The sequence below is a fragment of the Schistocerca serialis genome, chromosome 4 (assembly GCF_023864345.2).
Source record: "Schistocerca serialis cubense isolate TAMUIC-IGC-003099 chromosome 4, iqSchSeri2.2, whole genome shotgun sequence".
In the NCBI taxonomy this organism is placed as follows: domain Eukaryota; kingdom Metazoa; phylum Arthropoda; class Insecta; order Orthoptera; family Acrididae; genus Schistocerca; species Schistocerca serialis.
The window spans coordinates 24,969,808-24,992,547 of NC_064641.1; the positions used below are offsets into that span (position 1 = coordinate 24,969,808).

Consider the following 22,740-nt stretch of genomic DNA (forward strand, 5'->3'; position numbering starts at 1 on the left):
AACAACTTCAGAGTGTATTAATCAGATACTTCAACAAAGGAATGACTTCCTAAAACCACACCCTGAAGTGAGATCCATTCTGTCAGAGATTTTGCCCACCACTCTTAGAACATCTTTTCACTGCTCTCCTAATCTCTGCAATATTCTTGTCAGACCCTGTGCTCCATCTGCACCCATCTCCCTACCGTATGGCACCTACCCCTTTGACCGTCCTCACTGCAAGAATTGCCCTATGCATGCTCCTACCACCGCCTGTACCATCTCTGTAACTGGCAAAACATATACTATCAAAGGGAGAGCCACCTGTAAAATTACACGTCATATACCAGATATTATATAAACACTATTTGGTGCTCTACATAGGCAAGACTACCACCAAATTATCAGTTAGGATGAATGGGCATAGGCAGATGGTGTAGACTGGCAACACACAATATCCTGTTGCAGAGCATGCTCTACAACATGATAATTGTGGCTTTAGTGCTGTTTCACCGCATGTGCCATCTGGATTCTTCTCCCAGAAACCAGTTTCTCAGAACTCCACAGGTGGGAACTAGCACTACAACATGTCCTTGGTTCTTTACACAATCCTGGCCTTAATTTAGGCTAATTTCTTTCTTCTCAGCACTTCTTCACAGTAAATACTCCTTCACTCCATTTTAGTTTTCTATATCTTTCATCATTTTCTTAGGTGTCATTTTCCGCTGCCCCCCCCCCCCCCTTCCTTCCCACCTCTATTACATACAGTGCACTTAGCTTTTTAGTCTTATTAACTCATGCATGATGTTTAAGCAGTAATCTCTGTCTTACATATTATATTACCCTGTCTTCCACCGTTAAGCTCTCAGATTTTCAAATCTCATCCACTGCAGTCCCCAACAAGCAGCCTTTCCTTCTCATCCAGTCCTTTGTCCTTTGCCTTCACCTTTCTTCCTTCCCCTTCAACCCTTCTGTCTCAAGAAGCAGCCACTGGCTCCAAATGTTTGCCTAATTATAACCTTCTTTTATGTGTGTTTTCTGCCACCATTTGGTATATAGATTTTTTTTTTTTATCTATCCCTTTAGAAGAGTTGGGCACATTACTTTCCATCTTCTGTTGTTCCATGAGCTGTCTGGGTGGCTGTTGCATATTCTTCTGTCTTCTCTTGTTCTTCTTCAGCAACTATGCTTTATGGTGAGACCACAATGCTGGTTTTGAAGAGCATTTTAACTGGAGCATGTGTTTGCAATCGAAGGCCCATCAACAAATCATTTTTCTACTTCACACTCTCAGTGTAAAAAAGTGTTTTTGGTCATCATTGTGTTTCCATGTTTAGGAAAATTTGTGAATTGTTACTCTAATTTATATTGCTAATGTATTCTCCAATTTGCTGACATATACATTAATTTATGCGCATGCCATGACATTCAAGATAACACATACACTCCTGGAAATGGAAAAAAGAACACATTGACACCGGTGTGTCAGACCTACCATACTTGCTCCGGACACTGCGAGAGGGCTGTACAAGCAATGATCACACGCACGGCACAGCGGACGCACCAGGAACCGCGGTGTTGGCCATCGAATGGCGCTAGCTGCGCAGCATTTGTGCACCGCCGCCGTCAGTGTCAGCCAGTTTGCCGTGGCATACGGAGCTCCATCGCAGTCTTCAACACTGGTAGCATGCCGCAACAGCGTGGACGTGAACCGTATGTGCAGTTGACGGACTTTGAGCGAGGGCGTATAGTGGGCATGCGGGAGGCCGGGTGGACGTACCGCCGAATTGCTCAACACGTGGGGCGTGAGGTCTCCACAGTACATCGATGTTGTCGCCACTGGTCGGCGGAAGGTGCACGTGCCCGTCGACCTGGGACCGGACCGCAGCGACGCACGGATGCACGCCAAGACCGTAGGATCCTACGCAGTGCCGTAGGGGACCGCACCGCCACTTCCCAGCAAATAAGGGACACTGTTGCTCCTGGGGTATCGGCGAGGACCATTCGCAACCGTCTCCATGAAGCTGGGCTACGGTCCCGCACACTGTTAGGCCGTCTTCCGCTCATGCCCCAACATCGTGCAGCCCGCCTCCAGTGGTGTCGCGACAGGCGTGAATGGAGGGACGAATGGAGACGTGTCGTCTTCAGCGATGAGAGTTGCTTCTGCCTTGGTGCCAATGATGGTCGTATGCGTGTTTGGCGCCATGCAGGTGAGCGCCACAATCAGGACTGCATACGACCGAGGCACACAGGGCCAACACCCGGCATCATGGTGTGGGGAGCGATCTCCTACACTGGCCGTACACCACTGGTGATCGTCGAGGGGACACTGAATAGTGCACGGTACATCCAAACCGTCATCGAACCCATCGTTCTACCATTCCTAGACCGGCAAGGGAACTTGCTGTTCCAACAGGACAATGCACGTCCGCATGTATCCCGTGCCACCGAACGTGCTCTAGAAGGTGTAAGTCAACTACCCTGGCCAGCAAGATCTCCGGATCTGTCCCCCATTGAGCATGTTTGGGACTGGATGAAGCATCGTCTTACGCGGTCTGCACGTCCAGCATGAACGCTGGTCCAGCTGAGGCGCCAGGTGGAAATGGCATGGCAAGCCGTTCCACAGGACTACATCCAGCATCTCTACGATGGTCTCCATGGGAGAATAGCAGCCTGCATTGCTGCGAAAGGTGGATATACACTGTACTAGTGCCGACATTGTGCATGCTCTGTTGCCTGTGTCTATGTGCCTGTGGTTCTGTCAGTGTGATCATGTGATGTATCTGACCCCAGGAATGTGTCAATAAAGTTTCCCCTTCCTGGGACAATGAATTCACAGTGTTCTTCTTTCAATTTCCAGGAGTGTATATGAGAATTATTTAGATACCTTTTGTAGTTTCCTGTTAGTGTTCTCAATTTCTTTGATTGCACATGAGTTAGTCAGTGAGTGAGTGAATTTCTTGTCCCACAGATCATTTGTACAGTTAGTCATACAGATGTGGAATGAGCCATCTTACATCCACATTCCACAGTGAAAGAGAAACTGTTTCGCTTTGTTTTCAAATTTAACTTTTCTCTATGTCAGACATTTTATATCACTGGGTAAGTGATCAAAACTTTTGGTTGGAGCATTCTACGCCATCTTTTTGTGCTAAAGATAACTGTAAAGTTGAGTAATGAATGTCATTGTCCTTTTTAATTGCATTGGATTATTTCCATCAAACTTCATGTGGTGGTAAACATATGGGAAAACACCAGCCAAAATGTCTAATTCCTTAAGCAAATGTCTAAAAGATGGTCATGGATGAGCACCACATATTATTCTTACAGCAAGTTTTTGATCAATTAAGACTTTTTTTGCATAAACATAAGTTTACTCAGAACATTATTCCATATGACATTACTGAATGAATGTCAACTTACTGATTTGGCTCTCCCCACGATTTTCAATGATTTGAAGTGCAAATGTGGATAAACTAAATTGTTTTAGGATTTTCAAAATGTGGTATTTCCATTTAAATTCTAATCGGTGTCGATGCCTAAAAAGTTAGAAGCTTCCACCCTAGTTATTATCTCTTACCATGTGCTACACATACATTGGTGTAGTAGTTCTAGATGTGCAGAACCAAATATGTTGTCTCTTTTTGAAATTGAGAGTGAGACCATTTGCAGAAAACCATTCAATAATACTTTTAAGCACATTATTTACCATTTCATCTGTTACTGCACACTGAGGTGACAAAAGGCATGGGATACTTCCTAATATCATGTTGGACCTGCTTTTTCCTTGTGTAGTGCAGCAGCTCGAAGTGTCATGGGCTCAAAACAGTTCGCTGGTAGTCCTCTGCAGAAATATTGAGCGATGCTACCTCTACACCCATCTGCGATTGCAGATGTGTTGCTGGTGCCAGGTTTTGTGCACAAATTGACCTCTCAGTTATGTCCAATAAATGTTCGATGCGATTCATGTTAGGCATTCTTGGTGTCTAAATCATTTGCTCAAATTGTCTGGAATGTTCTTCAGAACAATTGCAAACAATTGTGGCCTAGTGCCATAGAGCAATGTCATCCATAAAATTCCATCATTGTTTGGGAACACGACATCCATGAATAGCTGATAAATGGTCTCCAAATAGCCAAACATCCAGAGGACCCAGTCCATTCCATGTAAACTCAACCTACACCATTATCGAGCCACCACCAGCTTGTGCAATGTGTTGTTGGCAACTTGGGTCCATGGCTTCGTTGGTCTATGCCATACTTCAACCCTACCGTCAGCTCTTTCCAACTGAAACAGGACTCATCTACCCATACCATGGTTTCCCAGTTGTCTAGGGTCCAACCAATATGGTCATGAGCCCAGGAGAGATGCTGCAGGTGATGCTGCAAAGTTCACCTGGTGCCATAGCCCATTAATGCCAAATGTTGCCACACTGTCCTAATGGATACATTTGTCATACATCCCACATTGATTTCTGTGGTTACTTCATGCAGTGTTGCTTGTCTATTAGTTCTGACACCCCTACGCAAATGCCTGTGCTCTTTGTCATTAAGTAAAGGGTATCATCCACTGCATTGTCCTTGGTGAGGGGTAACGCCATTGTGGTATTCTTGGCACACTCTTGACACTGTGAATCACAGAATATTAAATTCCGTAGCCATTTCCAAAATGGAATGTTCTGTGCATCAACTTCCAACCACCATTCCATATACAAAGCTGTTAATTCCCATCATGCGGCCATAATCACATCAGAAGCCTTTACGCATGAGTCTCCTGAATACAAGTAACAGCTCCACTAATGTACTGCCCTTTTATATCTTTTGTATGTGATACTACCACATCTGTGCATGTGCATATTGGTATCCCATGACTTTTGTCCCCTCATCGACATTGTGTATCTGTATCTGTGGATTGATCATTATACTAATCTACAAAAAGAACTAGCAGTGGACCTAAAATTGAGCCTTGTGGAACCCCATTCTTTTGGTTAAATATGACATTATCAATTGGTTGGCTATACTATCAGCTCGATAAAACATCTTTTGTCTTGAAGAATATTGTGATTCACACAGTCAGATGCCATAAGTAAGGTACAGAAAATACCAGTTGGTGCTATTTTGTTATTTAACACTTGTAAAATTTGATGAGTGAACGTGTAAATGGCATCCTCAGTTAAGCAACTCTACTGAGGGTATTATTGTTGCTTACATGGCAACCTATTCTACATCATCTTCTCAGAAGTTTTGGAAGATGGTATCATTAGTGAAATGGGCCAGTAGTTATTGACATCTCCCCTGTCGCCCTTCTTATAGAAGAACTTGACAATGGCATATTTCACCTTCTCTGACGAAATGCCCTGACTTAGTGATTACGTATTTCGGGAAAGACGGCACTTATTACACCTATATGGGTCAAGCCTTTAGTTCTCTTTAGTATGGGTTACTATTTAAGGATTGCGATGTTATGTGCTGTATGAATATAAATTTAATTTGCAATAATCATTGTTTCATATACTGGTAATTATGACTGAAGTTTCTTTCTTTTGTTTTTCTCCAGCTCTGATTTAAATTTACTGTTCACAAGGTCACCAAGAAGTTTTACACATTAGCTTTCATCCAATAAGCTCACTAATTCATTTGTGCATTCACTTACATGTTATGTTCTGAATATCCAGTCATATTAGCAATGTGGAATTGGTTATGGACTAAGTACCCATTTCTGGAAGCTGTACCCAAAGTTAGTTGTTTGGTAAGCCATAAATTTCCTGTTTTGTTGTTAATAGTAAATTTGTTTCCTGTCATAATTTATAAGTCATTTCATATATCACATTAGCTGTGTTTTACATTATTGAAGTGAGGCTCTTTAATGGTCTATATTTTCCATCATGCAACATTGCATTTTTTTACACATGCACTTAAATATCTTACCAAAGTGCCTTGCATCAATGAATGGCATATTTGATTTTTCCTATACACAAAACTTGTTTTAAAATACATTGGTGGTAGTTTTTATTTTAATTTCTTCTTAAAATCCTGCCTCTCTGCCACATAGAAAACAACATGAGAGTGTCACTTCATTTATACCATCTCCAACATTTTGAAACCAGTGTCTCAAAACAGAACCTGAAATTGGGGACAACAGCTGGAATGTCATTATTAGATAAGTTATGCTATGTAATCTGAACCATGTTTCATCAATAAGGAATTCTCAGTCACTTTTCCCAATGGTTCCTTTTCCAGGTTGTACTACAGCTGTTGTTCATTGCGGATGTGGCACGCCGTCGTGTACATCTCCCTGAACATGACCGCAGCAAACCTGGGCGTCAAGTAGTAACCTTCCTCTTGATCTGCAATGTCACAATGTGGGTCATTTACACATTTGAAGCACAGAAGGTTATTGCTAATCCTGTTCAAGTAAGTACAAAAGTTATTTTAAACCCTACCATTTGGAATATCTGATTCAATATATGCAGGATTTTTCAAATGGTGAGTGACTAGATTTACTTTACCAGCAAACAGTTATAAGTACTGTTTGAGATTTGGAAATGGAATAAGAAAATTTTTTGAAGATTGTAAATCACCAATGAAATATTTTAATTTGTGTGGGGGTGGAGGATGGGGCGGCATACATATTGGTTTGTGCACCTTCCAAAGGAGTAGTTTTTCTGAAAGTAGTTCTGCTAGTAATAATTCATCTCCAATCTGCTTTTCAGTACTTGTTCTCTTTAGGGAGGAGTGATCTGTCCTCATACACATACCTAGATTCCATCATGGGTTTTCTATTTATTTGAGTCTAGGTGAGATATTTTTTTATTTGTTCTCATTTCTTGACCATACATTGACTTGTTAGAATTACTAGTGTTCATACAAAGGTAAGTCACTTCAACTGAGAGGCAGTAAAAAGAACATGTGACATTTTTCTGTTTCCCAGCTATCATGTGTTAATCAGAATTGTTAAAGATGGAAACCAGAACTTGTAAAAAGTTTTACATGGTGTCTGGGATTCATAGATTCTGAAAAAGCTTTTGTCTCAGTTTCAACAAAATCTGCACTAACAACCCTTAAGAAGCAGGCCAATCAGTATTACTCATATAAATATCTGTTGATTAGTCTTCATCAGAGCTGAAAGAGGAATTATTCAAGCACACTATATATATCACCAAATCTATTCTCAGAGGCCCTAGAGAAAGTAATCATATTCTTAAGTTGGAAAATGAAGAAGTTTCCATTTTTTAACATTTAGGAATAGTACATACTAAAGGAAAATATGTGTCAGAGCCATTTTCATTTTGCTAATGACATTGCACAGTTTGCTTCTACTATAGATAAACTTAAGCAACAAATAGAAGGATTTAATAAAGCAAGTTTGAAAGTAGGTCTTAAAATCAATTGTAATATGACAGAAATAAGCAATACCACAAATAGAAAACTGTGTGAATTAATTGTGTAGCATAGAAGCAGCTTATGAATTTTTTGTGTCTAGAGCAGTTGAAGATGATGATTACATAGATAACAAAAGAGTAAAAGTGGCTTTGATTGCTTCAGGTGAACTAAACTCGCCTTTACAAACTAAGCTTCTTTCAAAGTGTCAAAGAGGAAAGCTTACAGTCAGATGCATTACAGGTTTTTACTTGTGACACAAGGCATAGACTCAATTATCGAAACAACTCATTAACTGAGCATTCCTCAAATATCAATGGACACATGTATGTTGGGAAAACAAACAGTAAGACAAAGAGACAGGAACACAAATAAACAGGTCAAGGAATAACCTGGAAGACACACAAAATTATGACTGTAATGAAAATCAAATGGAGGTGGACAGAACTTATTACCAAGTAATTGGATGGTAGATTGACCTAGGAAGGTTTTTGGTGAATTACAACAGATAGAAAAACATAAGCAATGACCAAGACAGTGATGTAAGGTAGGTAGGAGTCATTAGAGCATCTTATATGCAGGTTGTTAAAGACGGTAAAACTTACACATGTCTAGAGGAGGCCTTGATCCAGGAATTGAATGTCAGATGGCTACTACTGCTGGCAAGGATGGTGGTGATATTGACATTCCACACACAACTTATCTTATCTCCACTTCTCATCATTGTTCCCCCAGCTATGCCTACACATTCCATATCATAGTCCTGTCAGGTCTGTCTGTCTCTGGGGCAGATCAGAATGATACAGATGTTAGTCTCTACTTTCAATGTGCTTCTTTTCCACATTGTCTGCCCTCCCCAGTGTCCTTAACTTCCTGTTTTTTTCTGAGCCATTGCTTTCTCTTTTCCTTTATCGTGTTTCATAAATGACTGATAAATATATTTTTTATCTTTGAATTCACTTTTGTAGCCTCCTCTGCCATAGTAATGAGAATGGTCTGTTAGTTAATTAGTAAGTTAGTTAGTTATGTGTCCCATAGATCATATTCACAATAAAAGTTATAATGTAGAATGTGTCGATTTAAGAGAAGTAGAACACACTTTTTTAAGTTGATTGGTTGGTTGGTTTGGGGTAGGGGACCAAACAGTGAGGTCATTGGTCCCATTGAGTTAGGAAAGGATAGGAACGGAAGTTGATTGTGCCCTTTCAAAGGAACCAGCCCAGCATCTGCCTGAAGTGATTTAGGAAAGTCACAGAAAATCTAAACAGGATGGCTGGACATGGGTTTGAACCATAATCCTCCTGAATGCGGGTCCAGTGTGCTAACCACTTCTATTCAAGAATTTGGATGTGGTGTAGAAAGAGTTATTATGGAGAAATACTTTTAATCTAAATTTGAAAACACTCCTGCTATCAGTCAGACATTTTATTTCCATAGATAGATTGTCAAACAGCATAATAGCCACATATTTGACATCTTTCTATCCCATAGTTAGATTTGTGAGAGAGTAACTCAGATCATTTTTTTCTTCTAGTTTTCTACTTGTTGATATATCTGTTAATCTCAGACACTGGTGGATTGTTGGTTTCAAATTCAGTAAGTGAATAAGTGTGTTGTAGGACCAAAGTTAATATTCCCAGCTACTCAAAGATATGCCTGCATGATGTACATGTGTGAATCCCACACATAATTCTAATTACTTTCTTTTGTGCAATGAATGCTTACTAATTAAGTGATGAGTTACCCCAGAATACCATCCCATTAGACATCATGATATTAACAGATTGACTTCTATAGCACCAAAGCTGGCAATTATTCTTATGGCAAATGTAGCTAAATGTAACTGTTTTAGCAATATGGTTTTTCCAGTTTTAAGTTTTCTTAAGAATTCACAGCTGAAAACTAAGAACTTTCAACCTTGTTTATTATTTTTTGCTGATATACAGGGTTAATACAAGGTGGGATATTTTTGACAGTAAAAAATCTGATGAACAACATGTTTTGAAAGTTTAAAGCAAGCCTATTTATGTAAAATCACTCAGTAACTTTCACTAAAACATCATTATTATTTTCTCTATTAATATCTCTGCTTCACTTTGCAACAATGCTTGTATCATCTCCAAAGAGCTCTGATTTCACCATCTGATTCAAATAAAATTATAAATAATTTACATAAAGCAAGAACAGTAGTAGATCGATGATTGAACTTGTGGGACTTCCATTGCAATTTCTCCCCTTGAGCATGATGTGGTGTCCCTCTTTGTATTATTCAGACAGCTTAGGGTAACTTTCTACATTCTGTTTCTTAATTAAGAACTAAACCGTGAACTACATCTTCAATAAAACCTTAACTTCTCTGTGATTGTTTGTCTAGCTGTGGATAACATTCCATACATTTGTGTGTTGTATGTTAATTAAATGTAATGATTAACTTCACAATTGCTATCTCCAGTTCATAAGACAGGTGTAATGACTGTTTCCCTGTTTCTGGTTGCACCTATTCTACAAAGATTTGCATTCTTAGTTTTTGGTCCAAGCTGCAAATTCCTGGTAATTAAAATAACTTCTTGTAATATTTTGAATTAATTTTTGTAGAGTGTAATTGCTTTCATTTATCAATGTATATAGCTCTTTCTCTGTGTGTGTCAGATAATTTATTATTGATGTTAAATAGCAGAAATGAAGCAATACTTCTGGATTATCTCCTACCAGAATCTTTCAGAAAGTCTACAGTGAAATCATTGCAGGCTATTGACTATTCCTTTGCTTTTGGCTGATAGTAGAATAAAGAAGTCTATTAAAAAGCCAGTGGGAATTTGTACAGTGTAATTTTTCATCAAAACATCACAACTACATTTTTAAATGTGATGATTTTTCAAAAATGTTGAAACAAGCAGATTTTGTTATTTTTTTATTTGCTTTTACTTATGAGGAAACTATAATTATTTCTGCATTTACTGAATACGAAGGGTGTACTACTGTATGGCTGCCTCATTTATCTACTACACTGCAGGAGGTATACACAGATAAATTGCTTTTTCAGGGTGTGCAAACCTCCTAAACAAATAAAAAATCCATTTAACAATATTATGAAAAGGAAAGCTGCTGTTCATCGTAAAACGGAGATGCTGGAATCCATTTAGCTTGTTTCAGTAATAAAAAAATTTAATTTTCAATGCATCCCTGTTTATTTTATATATCTAATGATTTCTTTCAAATCTGCCCTACTGGATGAAACTCAGAAAGGTGATCCCTTTGACTCCAATAATCACATAGATCCTACTTTGTACAAGGACACCTCTCATCAAGCCACAAATACTTTCTGCCAGAGGCTTTTCCATCTCTTGTTCAGGTGTATGCAATAAATTTCATAACAGCAGCAATAAACACAACTCCAACACAAGATTTACCACCAATTAAAAGCAGCCAAGTTAATTTCACATATACACAGGGAAAAATAATAAGAGACCATGGACTGGGGAAAAGGAATGAAAAGGAAAGCTACATGGTAGAATTTTGTACACAGTATAATTCAGTCATTGATAACACTTGGTTTAAGAATCATAAAAGATAGTTGTACATGGAAGTGACTTGGAGACACCAGAAGGTTTCAGAAATATTATATAATGGTAAAACAGAGACTTCAAATCCAAATTTTGAACGGTGACAAGTTTCTAGTAACAGATGTGAACTCTGACCGTGAGTTTTTGATTATGAATTACAGAGTAAAACTAACAAAATTGCAGAAAGTCTGGAAATTAAGGAGATGGGACATGGATAAGCTAACACCCAGAGGTTGATGGGAGTCAATGGGAGTATTAGGCAATGAGTAACAGAGACAGGGAAAAAGGAACATATTAGAAAATGAATGGGTAGCTTTGAGAACTGAAATAATGGTGGTAGTAGAGAATCAAATAGGTAAAAAGACAAAGTCAAATATAAAATCCATGGATAAAACATTAGATATTGAATTTAAATTGGACTGAACTTGAAAGACAATGTTATAGAAAGGGAAGAAAATGAAGATGAGATGAAATATAAGATACTGCAAAAATTGGACAAAGCAGCGAAAGATCTAAATAAAAGCAAGGCCTCAGAAGTAAAAAAAACAGTCCATTAAATTCATTGTGAGCCTTGGGAGAAATATCACTGCCAAACCTATTCCACCTGGGAAGCAAGATATATAGGACTGTGAAATACAGCTAGAAGACTGTAATAAATCCAATTCCAAAGAAAACAGGTGCTGATGGGTGTGAATGTCAGTTTGGGTTTCAGAGAAATGTAGAAGCATACAAGGCAGTACTGACACAACAACTTCCTTAGAATATATACTGAAGAAAGGCAAACCTATGTTAATAGCATTTGTACACTTAGAGCAAGCTTTTGCCAATGTTGACCGGACTACACTCTTTGACATTCATAATGTAGCAGAGATAAAATACAACTGTACAGAAACCAGCAGCAGTTATAAGAACCAAAGATGATGAAAGGGAAGAAGTAATTGAGAAGGGAGAGAGACAGAGTTGTAGCCTATCCCTGATGTCATTCATTCTGTACCTTTAGTAGTAGTAAAGGAACCCAAGGAGAAATTGGGGGAGGAAAGAAGAAAGGAGATGAAATAAGACATTGAGGATTTCTGATGATATTGTAATTCTGTCAGATATAGCAAAGGCCTTGGAAAGTAAGTTGAATGGAATGGACAGTGTTTTCAAAAGAGATTATAAGATGGTTACCATCTAAAAAATGAGAAGGGTATGTGGAATGTAATGTAATTCAGCACAACAGTCAGCCTTTTATTAACCACATCTTTAAAATGCACACTGTAGTGCCATAGTTGAGCTGTTCTACCGTGGTCACATATTACTTTATATTTGACTGGGTGAGGTGGCGTAAGGGTTGCAGCACTGGACTCTGATTGAGGAGCAGGTTTCAAATTCCTGTTCAGCCGTCTACTGTTCAGCCATGTGGATTTAGGTTTTCTAAAATTTCCATAAAGAATCCAAGGTGAATATCAAATTGGTTCATTTGAAAAGACATGGCCAGTTTCCATTCTTCTATTTAACCTTTCTGAGCATTTGCTGAGCCTCTAATGACATCATTGTTCACAGTATGCTATACCCTACTCTTTGATTTCCCTCCTAATGTAAAGGCTTTTAACATGTCTGTTACATGTTCCACCTACTATGACTGATTTTCATTTCCTAAACCCTTGCACAGTTCACGTGTTTGAGGCTAGTAATTATCTTCATAATACTAATTGCTTGGTAAGTTTCATCACATCTAACCTGCCGCACCTACACATCTTCCATGGCTACCATCAAATAACAATAGTTGTTATTCCCCATTACTTTCACTTTCAACTGAGCATTGTGTGTTTCATCAGAGCTTGCCTCATTCTTATTTACCTTAAAACTAAATAAGGCTAGCTGCTTCTACCTTGCATAACAAATCAAACTTGTTGTTTATTGAAAATTTAACGTGTTTGCATAGTTGTCCCATTTTCATTTGTTACTAGTTACTCTTCCAAATATTGCACAATATTTTTCTTCCACTCCTTTTCTTTTTTCCTTTTACAATTCAACCTGAATGACACAAACCTTTGCATCCTTTTCACCAATTCACTTGTCTCTCCAACATATTCAGCAGTTTCACAGGAGAGCCTCCCCAAAAATTGTCCAATGGTAATATATCAGCCAACTATCTTCACATATAATCCAGACCAGATTATAGTAGGTGTATTGTATTGTATTGTATTGAACTGGGGACCTAGAAACGATGGAGAGGCTTCATCTCCACTGTAGCCCGCAGCAGGTCACAACCCCTCAACAAGCTACAGCAGTCCGCTCACCCCACCACTGCCCCACACTGCCCCTTGCGCCCACCAGCAGTTCTGTGGTATGCTCCCCCAATCTGAATTTACCATCAAGCAGTAATCCCAAGAATTTGACACTGTCAACTTCTTCTATCTGTTTAACATCATATTTTAGGCATATACCAGTGTGAGACATCTTACAAAGTCTGAACTATACATAACATGCTTTTTCAAAATTTACTGACAAAAGAATTTGCTACAACCATTTATCAGTGTCCCTTAAAATTTCTCATCAACTGATCATTCTAATACTATACTTGATTTGCTATTTATTGAAATGTTTGTGTCAGCTGCTAATGAAACAGACTTGATATCTAGCAAGTGTAATCTTCTCCCCCCCCCCCCCCCCCCCCCTTCTTTGTTGTTGCTACTGTCCAGTATGGTAAAGTCTCTTCTGAAGATTCAAGAGAAGTAAAATTTACAATAAACTTGTTACTTATCTTTTCTTGCACAGTTGGCTCCAGTTCTTCATGTCTAGGGGTCTGATTCTTGAAGCTGAAATTCTCACATTTTAGGTTCTCATGGTTAAATTGATCTAAATAATATTCAAGAATGTTGTTGCAGAATTTTTGTTCTTATGTTAATTTGTTGTCACATCTTACTATATCAAACTGTCTTTTGAATTTTCACATTTTAAAATCGAAATTACATTGTTCACCCAAAATAGAAAAATATGTCCAATCACATCAGAGGCATGCTTACAACTACCTCACTCTGTAATAATAACAATTTCCCAACGGATTTACAATTTTTCTTGAAAAATGAATTTTTGTTGGTTTAGATTATTACTTTATAAATGAATCCAGAAATAAACATAATGAACAGTACTAGATTGCGTAATTAATAATAGAAATTTTAAGTGTGCCAAATATTTCGTAATTTCAACTGTTCTAAAAAAAATAATTTTAAATGTACGTTCAGAGATAGAACTTACCAATTGCAACAATGAAAATAAAGTAATTCCTTTTCATAAATTTAGGCTTGAAATATAACATATTGTGTATAAAATAATATGAAATTTTTCAGAAAAACAGCTGAGATAATACTGACCGGTTCAAAATTCGAAAAATATTTCTGGTGTCGACTACTGCTGTTGAGGAAAAATAATGCTAGAGGAGGATGTCCCGTTACACAAGGTTATTAATGAAAGGTCACGATAAACATAGGAAAAAGTAACAGCCCTAAGATAGACTCTTGTGAGACGCTACATGTAATTAGTTCCTAGCTGGATAATGCCTACTAGCTTAATACATATCCATTTCTTATTGACAACCTTTGTTTACTGTCAGATATAGAATTCCAACAATTTTGCAGTATTTCCTCTTGCACCATATTTTAATTTACTTAAAAGGATATGAATGAAAGAGAAATGCCGGTCGGCGGTGGCCGAGCATTTCTAGACGCTACAGTCTGGAACCGCGCGACCGCTACGGTCGCAGGTTCGAATCCTGCTTTGGGCATGGATGTGTGTGATGTCTTTAGGTTAGTTAGGTTCAAGTAGTTCTAAGTACAGGGGACTGATGACCTCCGAAGTTAAGTCCCATAGTGCTCAGAGCCATTTTTGAAAGAGAAATTTCCAGATCTCAGCTGCACACGGGCACTGTTTTAAATACAATTGCAACTTGTGAAAATTTGTACCAGACTGTGACTCGATCCTTTATGGTCCACTTCGGCCATCTGAATGCGCCTCCTGTCCAGTCCAGATTTCCACATGCCACAAACTATAGATATTGTCCCCCCTGTCAAGTATTTTCTATTTGCTCACAGATATTCAGCTGAGAGTTTGTATGAGTGATTGGACCTACATAGAAGATATTTCACTGTCACAGTGCATACATGTATAGATTTACATACATGTCTGTTCTTTGAGACATAAAAGATGCTGTGACTTAACAAACGGGAAAGTGCTGGTAGATAGACACAATAAAAAACACACAAACACACACACAAACATCAAGCTTTTGCAACCCACGGTTGCTTCATCAGGAAAGAGGGAAGGAGAGGGAAAGACGAAAGGATGTGGGTTTCACAGGAGAGGGTAAGGAGTCATTCCAATCCCAGAAGGAGAAAGACTTACTTTAGGGGGAAAAAGGGACAGGTATACACTCGCGCACATACACACACACACACACACACACACACACACACACACACACACATATATATATATATATATATATATATATATATATATATATATATATATATAAAAATGGAAGGAAACATTCCACGTGGGAAAAATTATATATAAAAACAAAGATGAGGTGACTTACCGAACAAAAGCGCTGGCAGGTCGATAGACACACAAACATACACACAAAATTCAAGCTTTCGCAACAAACTGTTGCCTCATCAGGAAAGAGGGAAGGAGAGGGGAAGACGAAAGGAAGTGGGTTTTAAGGGAGAGGGTAAGGAGTCATTCCAATCCCGGGAGCGGAAAGACTTACCTTAGGGGGAAAAAAGGACAGGTATACACTCGCACACACGCACATATCCATCCACACATTTGTGTCTGTATGTGTGGATGGATATGTGCGTGTGTGCGAGTGTATACCTGTCCTTTTTTCCCCCTAAGGTAAGTCTTTCCGCTCCCGGGATTGGAATGACTCCTTACCCTCTCCCTTAAAACCCACTTCCTTTCGTCTTCCCCTCTCCTTCCCTCTTTCCTGATGAGGCAACAGTTTGTTGCGAAAGCTTGAATTTTGTGTGTATGTTTGTGTTTGTTTGTGTGTCTATCGACCTGCCAGCGCTTTTGTTCGGTAAGTCACCTCATCTTTGTTTTTTTTATATATATATATATATATATATATATATATATATATATATATATATATATATATATATATATATATATACTACCACACATCGACCAGTCAGTCGGTTGTGTACTTAATCTGATAGCATTTGTTGCTGTCTCCACTGCACTACTGACTACTCCTGGTGACTTTGCTTTGATAATGGTTTTCCTCTCTGGTCTCAATTAGGATTGTGGCTCATACTTGATCTGTTGACAGCATTGTGTCGAAAATTTGTCATGCTTTGTTGTAACCTAGACTGCTACTGCCTTATTCCTGTTGCTAGACTCTGGTGTGGGTTGAGTCCCAACCGCAGGCAGTTTTCCTGCTTTACGTAGTCATCCTTTCTCGGTTGTTCTCTGACATGTGCACAGATATTCAATGACTAGCAGATACGGCTGATATCTAGCAAACCTCAAGGCCAGAACATCAACTGGAATTAAATAATGTCTTTTAAATCACTTTGGTACCTGTCTGTCTTGTGATACGGACAACTGTTCTACAACAAAATGCCATATGAGATGGGACAGACATTAGCCATAAAAGGACGCAAGTGGTTAGCAATAATATTTGCGTCATCCAGGTGAAAGTCTGTGTTCATCATGAAGTGAATTTGCAGAATAGGCATCCTAACATTCATTGGTGTAAGACATTGTTCATCTGGCAGACAAATTAAGTAAATTGTTCCACAGTCAAATCACAGGAAGTAACATTGTCTGTGTGCATTCAGTGCTCTGACTGTATCAGTGGCTCAATAAAGATGCACATAATAATTGTATGTTTTGAAGCTGAATTTGCTAGAATGTAAGATGAATGATGTACATCAAAACTCTTCAGCCTTCCCCATAATTGCACTGTACTATGCTATGGACTGCTACCTATTTGATTTACAGAGCACAGAGATTTTTTTTTTTAATTGTCATGTCTTCTGTTAGTGGTTTCACTGGTCATTATTGCTTGTTAATAATTACTTCTGACAGCAGCACATTAACATTAACTCTCCTATAATGTAACTGGGTAGATGATAAATCTGCTCACCAAGCAGCAGCAGGAGAACACACACACATTAAAAAAGGTTTTTCCTGTGCAAGTCAGTGCCCTCTTCTTCTGGCAGAAGTATTGAAAAGGAAGGAAGAGGGTCGAAGGAAAAGGACTGGAGAGGTTTAAGAAAAAGGGTAGAGTTTGGAAAATCCACCCAGAACCCTGGGTCAGGGTAGACTTATCAAACAGGATGAGAAGGAAAGACTGTTCGTTCTCATCCTGTCTGGTGAGTCTCCCCTGACCCAGGGTTCTGGGTGGATTTTCCAAACTCTACCCCTTTCCCTAAACCTCTCAGGTCCTTTTCCTTCACCCCTCTTCCTTCCACTTCAATGCTTCTGCCAGGAGGAGGAGCCATTGGCTCTGAAAACTTGCGTAACTTAAACCGTTTTTTATATGTCTCTTCTCCTTCCATCGCTTGTAGAGTGTTTCTTTTTATCTATCCAATTATGTTATATTATCAAAACTCACTCCCCACCTTTTTTTTCTTTCTACCCACTTTAATCTATAATACAGCACTTGTAAAGTGGAGAGACAGCCACAGTGTTCTGGGTAATCAGAATTAAGTATTTAGTCACTCAATATTGTGCTCCATTTATTTATTTTGTCACTAATAACAACAATGTAGGAAAAGATAGATTGCTACTTACTATAAAGATGGTATGTTAAGTTGCAAACAGGCGCAATTAAGACACTTACACATAAGCTTTTGGCCACAGCCTTCATCAGAAAAAGAGAAATACACACTATTTATTCACACAAGCACACATAACCACCAACTCCATGCTTTTTTTAATTGTGCTTGTTTCCAGCTTAATGTGTCATCTTTACTGTAGAATCTATCTTTTCCTACACTATTGATATTTCTACCTGGAGTGCCATTGTTTGATTTTGTTGCTAATATATTTCTCTGATACGCATATCATTTTTCAGCTTGATTTCTATGGATTCCTTGCATGGGCCATAGTGCAACGGGTTACTTTACCACTTTGCATTTTTCATCGATTCCATTCAGCGGTCACGCTTGCTGAGATTTGGAAGACTAGCTACAAAGCTCGACTTGAATGAATTCTACAGTGCTTGGTAATTATTAAAAATAACAACTTGCCCTGAAATCAGAACTGGTATACATAAAAAAGTGTTAATGTGTATGGATTAATGATGAATTTTATGATTTATGAAGATGTGGTGTGTTCACACACTCTGACAATGAATTTTTGCCATTGGTTTTCATCTTCTAAAGTTATTTTTAAAAACTAAATATTTAAGCCAAAGATTATATCCTCATGAAATTCATTAACAATAATTATTAATTTTGTTAAGATATTAGGTTTACTGATAACACTTTATGCAATACCTCTCATTACTCACACTCTTCTTGAAACAATTGTCATTATACATTACATCTAAAAACTATTCATTTATACATTTGCGACTTGTTATTTTTGTTGCTCGCATACATCATTATCAAACTTGATAGTCATTTTCATTGATGATAAGAATGTGTCTGAGTCATGTCTGATGGTGAGCATAAAATAATGTTGATGCTATTTTTGTCCTATGCTTGTCTTATGCCCACAACAATTTGTCATATTTATTTCTTCTGCAAAACTACATTAAGGAACTTTATTTCATAAAATACATGAAACGAAAAGCATGCAACTGTCATTTGCAATGTGCCATTCCTTGCTGGTAGCACACCGGCATTAACATGTCAGCATCAACAGATGAAGAGAGTTCAGTAATGTTTCCGCCTGACTCATTAATGTTGACACACTGGAGAATTTAATTCTCATTCTTAAGGTGGTGTTTACCTTGAGAAATAAAAACAATAAAAATTTAAGAAAAGTGAATGGGTTAAGTAAACATACCTGTTCATCCATGTATACATATTAAGTTTAAGTGTCCATCAAAATAATAATCTACTAAGTTTGCAGAAGGTTGTGGTTGATCACTCACAAAGAAACCACTCAACCTCCGTTACAGAAAATAATAATCATTCTTCTGTTGAACATGTTCAGGGTGTAGTCTTGCAGCTGTTGTAGTATTATTCAGCTATTTTTTGAATTAGAAAGAAACTGATATTGAAATAAAGGTGATGATTTGGTGATTTGACACAAGGCCACAAAACTATGTTGAATGCACATGCCTTGTTGAAATTGATGACTTTCATTTGAATATGCAATGTAAGTATGTGCCAAATAAATAAAATAATATTATTGTATGGGCAGAATGAGTATATTAATGGGAAGGATAAAGTAAATATTCATTACCAGTATCACTTGAAGATTACACCAAATGTTTCACTGTTTTTATTTCCTTTGTTGTCTGTTGTTAGTTACAATGTAAAACAACTGAAGCAGAGATCCCCTTAAATACAGGCGTAATGTAAATTTTTCTTCACTGTGTTGTGAACTTAATGGTTTCTGTGGAACATGTATTACTGAGCATGAGCTCTAGTGAAAAACACTTCCATGATGACTTGATTGTTTTGTACCATAATACACAAAAGAAAATTTTAAAATAATAATTGGCTACAGAACAAAGGTTATACACAAAAAATATCATTAATGCATTACTATACAAAAACTGAATATCCTACACTGTACAAATTTTTGCAAACTAAATTAACAATTCTGTGAAATCACCAATGAGTAGACTTAATTAATACAGCAAAACAGATGTGCTTTGTTGGATGAGAAGTAAATGTGTGTCATAAATAGTTAAGCATCAAATATAAGAATAAATGTTTACAACTTCAAAATGTAAATAAAATGGTTGTTTTGTACATAATTTATCATTGTTCTTGATGTCTGTTCTAAGCCTGTACTCAAGTGAAATAAAAAGAAAACCATGAGAAAATTTCTATAGATCATGAAACTATTGCTAAGCATGGTGCGTACTAAATTAACTCTTATTGCTGTTATATATATCTATATGTGGCTAAAGAGGCAAAAGGTTAGTAACACATTTTGTGTTGTTTCATTGCAGATACCTTCATTAGTAAGTACAAAGTGACAGACTTAGTTATGTAGTAGGTGAAATAATTTGTTACTGTAGGTCTTCTCTAAAAAAATTCATTTTGTTCCATTTTAGCAGTTTTAAACTTAGTGAGTTTTTTGGCCAGCTCTTCCTTTTTTTTTCTTTTGCCAATTGTCAGAATTTTTATACATGATGATGTTGTGATAAAATTGATTATTATGTTTTCATTGTTTATTACATTTCCCTCATACATTATTTACCCCTAGGACACTTTTTTTGAAAGCTATGAAAATTTGTGGACCATGAAGTTCCAAAGAAACATGAAACCTGTTCAGCATTTACCATTCTACTCTTTTGCTTGACTTTAGAAAATGAAATAGTACAAAGTGGATTATAGATATCCATTACATATATTTTTTCCGATATATATCATGAGTTGTGTGTACATCTATTAATGGTTTGAAACTATATGTACATTCACTACAAATGTTTTCTAGACTCTTAATACAAAATAGCCAAATATTCTTTTAAAGTGGATTAATTAGGTTCTTTAGTATTGGTAATAACACAATGTTTACTGTACTTTACATGTGGTATGTGTGAGATTATTTGCAAGTACCAAATGTTTTTAGAGTTTTTAATGTGACCAAATTCATTTTTGGAAATTTGCTATGTATATATACACTGTCAAGATTCTCACTGCCAACTAATACAGTATGTGTGAACTGTAAGTTAATGTAACATTCATAAGCATCTTACAGTGATTCAGCAGACTAGATTAGGATCATTCATATTCCATAAGCATTTGACTGATGGCAGTGTTAAAGTTGTCATGAAATTAAAAAAAGAAAAGAAACAGTGCTTCTTCATTATCTGCATAGAAAACCATTGCCAGGTTGTGCAATTTTATAATCTCCCTCCAATATACATTATATATATAGACATATATATTTAAAAAAACAATGGAAAGTAGTAGTACTAGTTTTTAAAATTGAATATTTCCTTCTTACAAGTAAAATCAATGTTCAAAATCCTCACTTAATACATCTTGTGAATGGTCTGTTGTTGCCTATATCTGGAATGTCAGATATGGCAAATTTTGAAAATATTCATTCTGAATAGCTTCTGTTACAGTCAACTTTTGACATATCTTGCTTTATCAAAGGAAATTTATACTTACATATAGATGGGGTTTAGAGTTTTTTTACTTTTTATAAATGTCATAGAAATTTTTTGAGATTCTTCCAAGTTTATTTTATAACGTGTTTTGTACAAAATGCAAAGAATATATATTTAGCTGACAAAAATTCATTAATTCAAAATATTATTTCTGTAACTAAGAGAACTGTGAATACAGGTACTAGGTGTGTAACATGCATTATTTATTAATTTTCAGCTTCATATTCAATCCTCACATAACATATTTCCCACTCAAAGAGAATGGCTGTTGTTTTTAAAATGTGGATGGACCTTTAAAAATACATAAAACTGTCTTACAAAGTTCATTATGTTTTTTTTAAAATTACTATTACTGCTAATACGGTTACATAGCTTACAAGTGGATAATGGAGGCTGGTGAACACCACATAAGCCTATGCTTAGTATGTGTTACTTGAGATGAAGTTTTGTTTCTTTTAATTTAATGGAAGCAGTAAATGTTTTCTACAGGCGATTCAACACAATTTATGGCTCAAGAGATGCAACCTGACAGAAGTGGAATATTTGTGATCACTTGTTTCCTAAAAGAGAATTGGTTAGGGAAATATTGACCTGTCATTGGTTTTTAATTGAATTTTAATTAAGTTATTTTTATGTATTTGAGGAATGTGTAATAGGATAATAACCTGGTGGTTAAAATCCTTCTCCAGAGTTAAAACTGCAATCGGGCACACACATGAAACTCAAAGACATTTGTATCCACTGAATATCTGTTCTTCTCCAGAAATTCAGAGGAGATAGAAGGCTCTCTCTTTCTTAGTTGCTACATGCCTATTGTGACATTTCAAGTAGGATGCTGATTTGGGCTGATTAAGGTATTCATCCAGAGCTGCAGTTGACATCTTCAGAGGTACTCCAGCCTCCACTGATTCTTGCTGACTAATGAGTCAGACATCTGAGAGCAAGATAAATACCATGATAAATGACTGCCTCTGTTGATCACTTTAACTCCTACCACATGGCTTTTTCACAGTATTTATGTTGCTCGGAGATGTCCAACCCTTCAATCAGCAAGACTCTGCAGACCTGGAGTACCTCTGAAGATGTTCAGGGCAGCTCTGCATGAAATGTAAGGAATGAAAAAGTGTAATGACCAGGACTATATAACATGGAAGACTCATCTACAGCTAAGACATCTGGTCATGAATGCCTTCATTGTACAATTTTCTGTTACGTTGAGCAGCATGTACTAGCAATGTATGGCCTAATGTCAAACTCATGGGTGTTCATTCAAGTGGACAATACATAATGTGAACAGTGACTTCAGCCATGTCAGCAGAGGACCTAACAGTTTTCATAAATGATCAACATTCTTGTGATTTCTGAGATATAAGATTGTGAATGTATGGAATATTTACTGCACTTGGGCTACTGAGAGGAGTAAAAGCTGTGGTGATGGAGAAAGGAACAGGCATGATACACCATTGAACAATTTCTTTTTCTCAAATGTTTCCTGGGATAAAATACTATTGTGAA

General features: G+C 37.2%; 1 protein-coding gene across 1 annotated transcript in view; it reads left to right on the top strand.

Annotated features, from left to right (window-relative positions):
- LOC126475356 (proton channel OtopLc) overlaps positions 1-21,547 on the top strand; it is a 763,792-nt gene extending 742,245 nt beyond the window's left edge. The window contains exons 14-15 of the mRNA XM_050103169.1: positions 6,220-6,393; positions 17,998-21,547. Coding sequence (XP_049959126.1) covers positions 6,220-6,393; positions 17,998-18,132 — 309 coding nt within the window. The 3' untranslated portion in view covers positions 18,133-21,547. The remainder of the gene's footprint in view (positions 1-6,219; positions 6,394-17,997) is intronic.
- Positions 21,548-22,740: the final 1,193 nt, after the last annotated feature.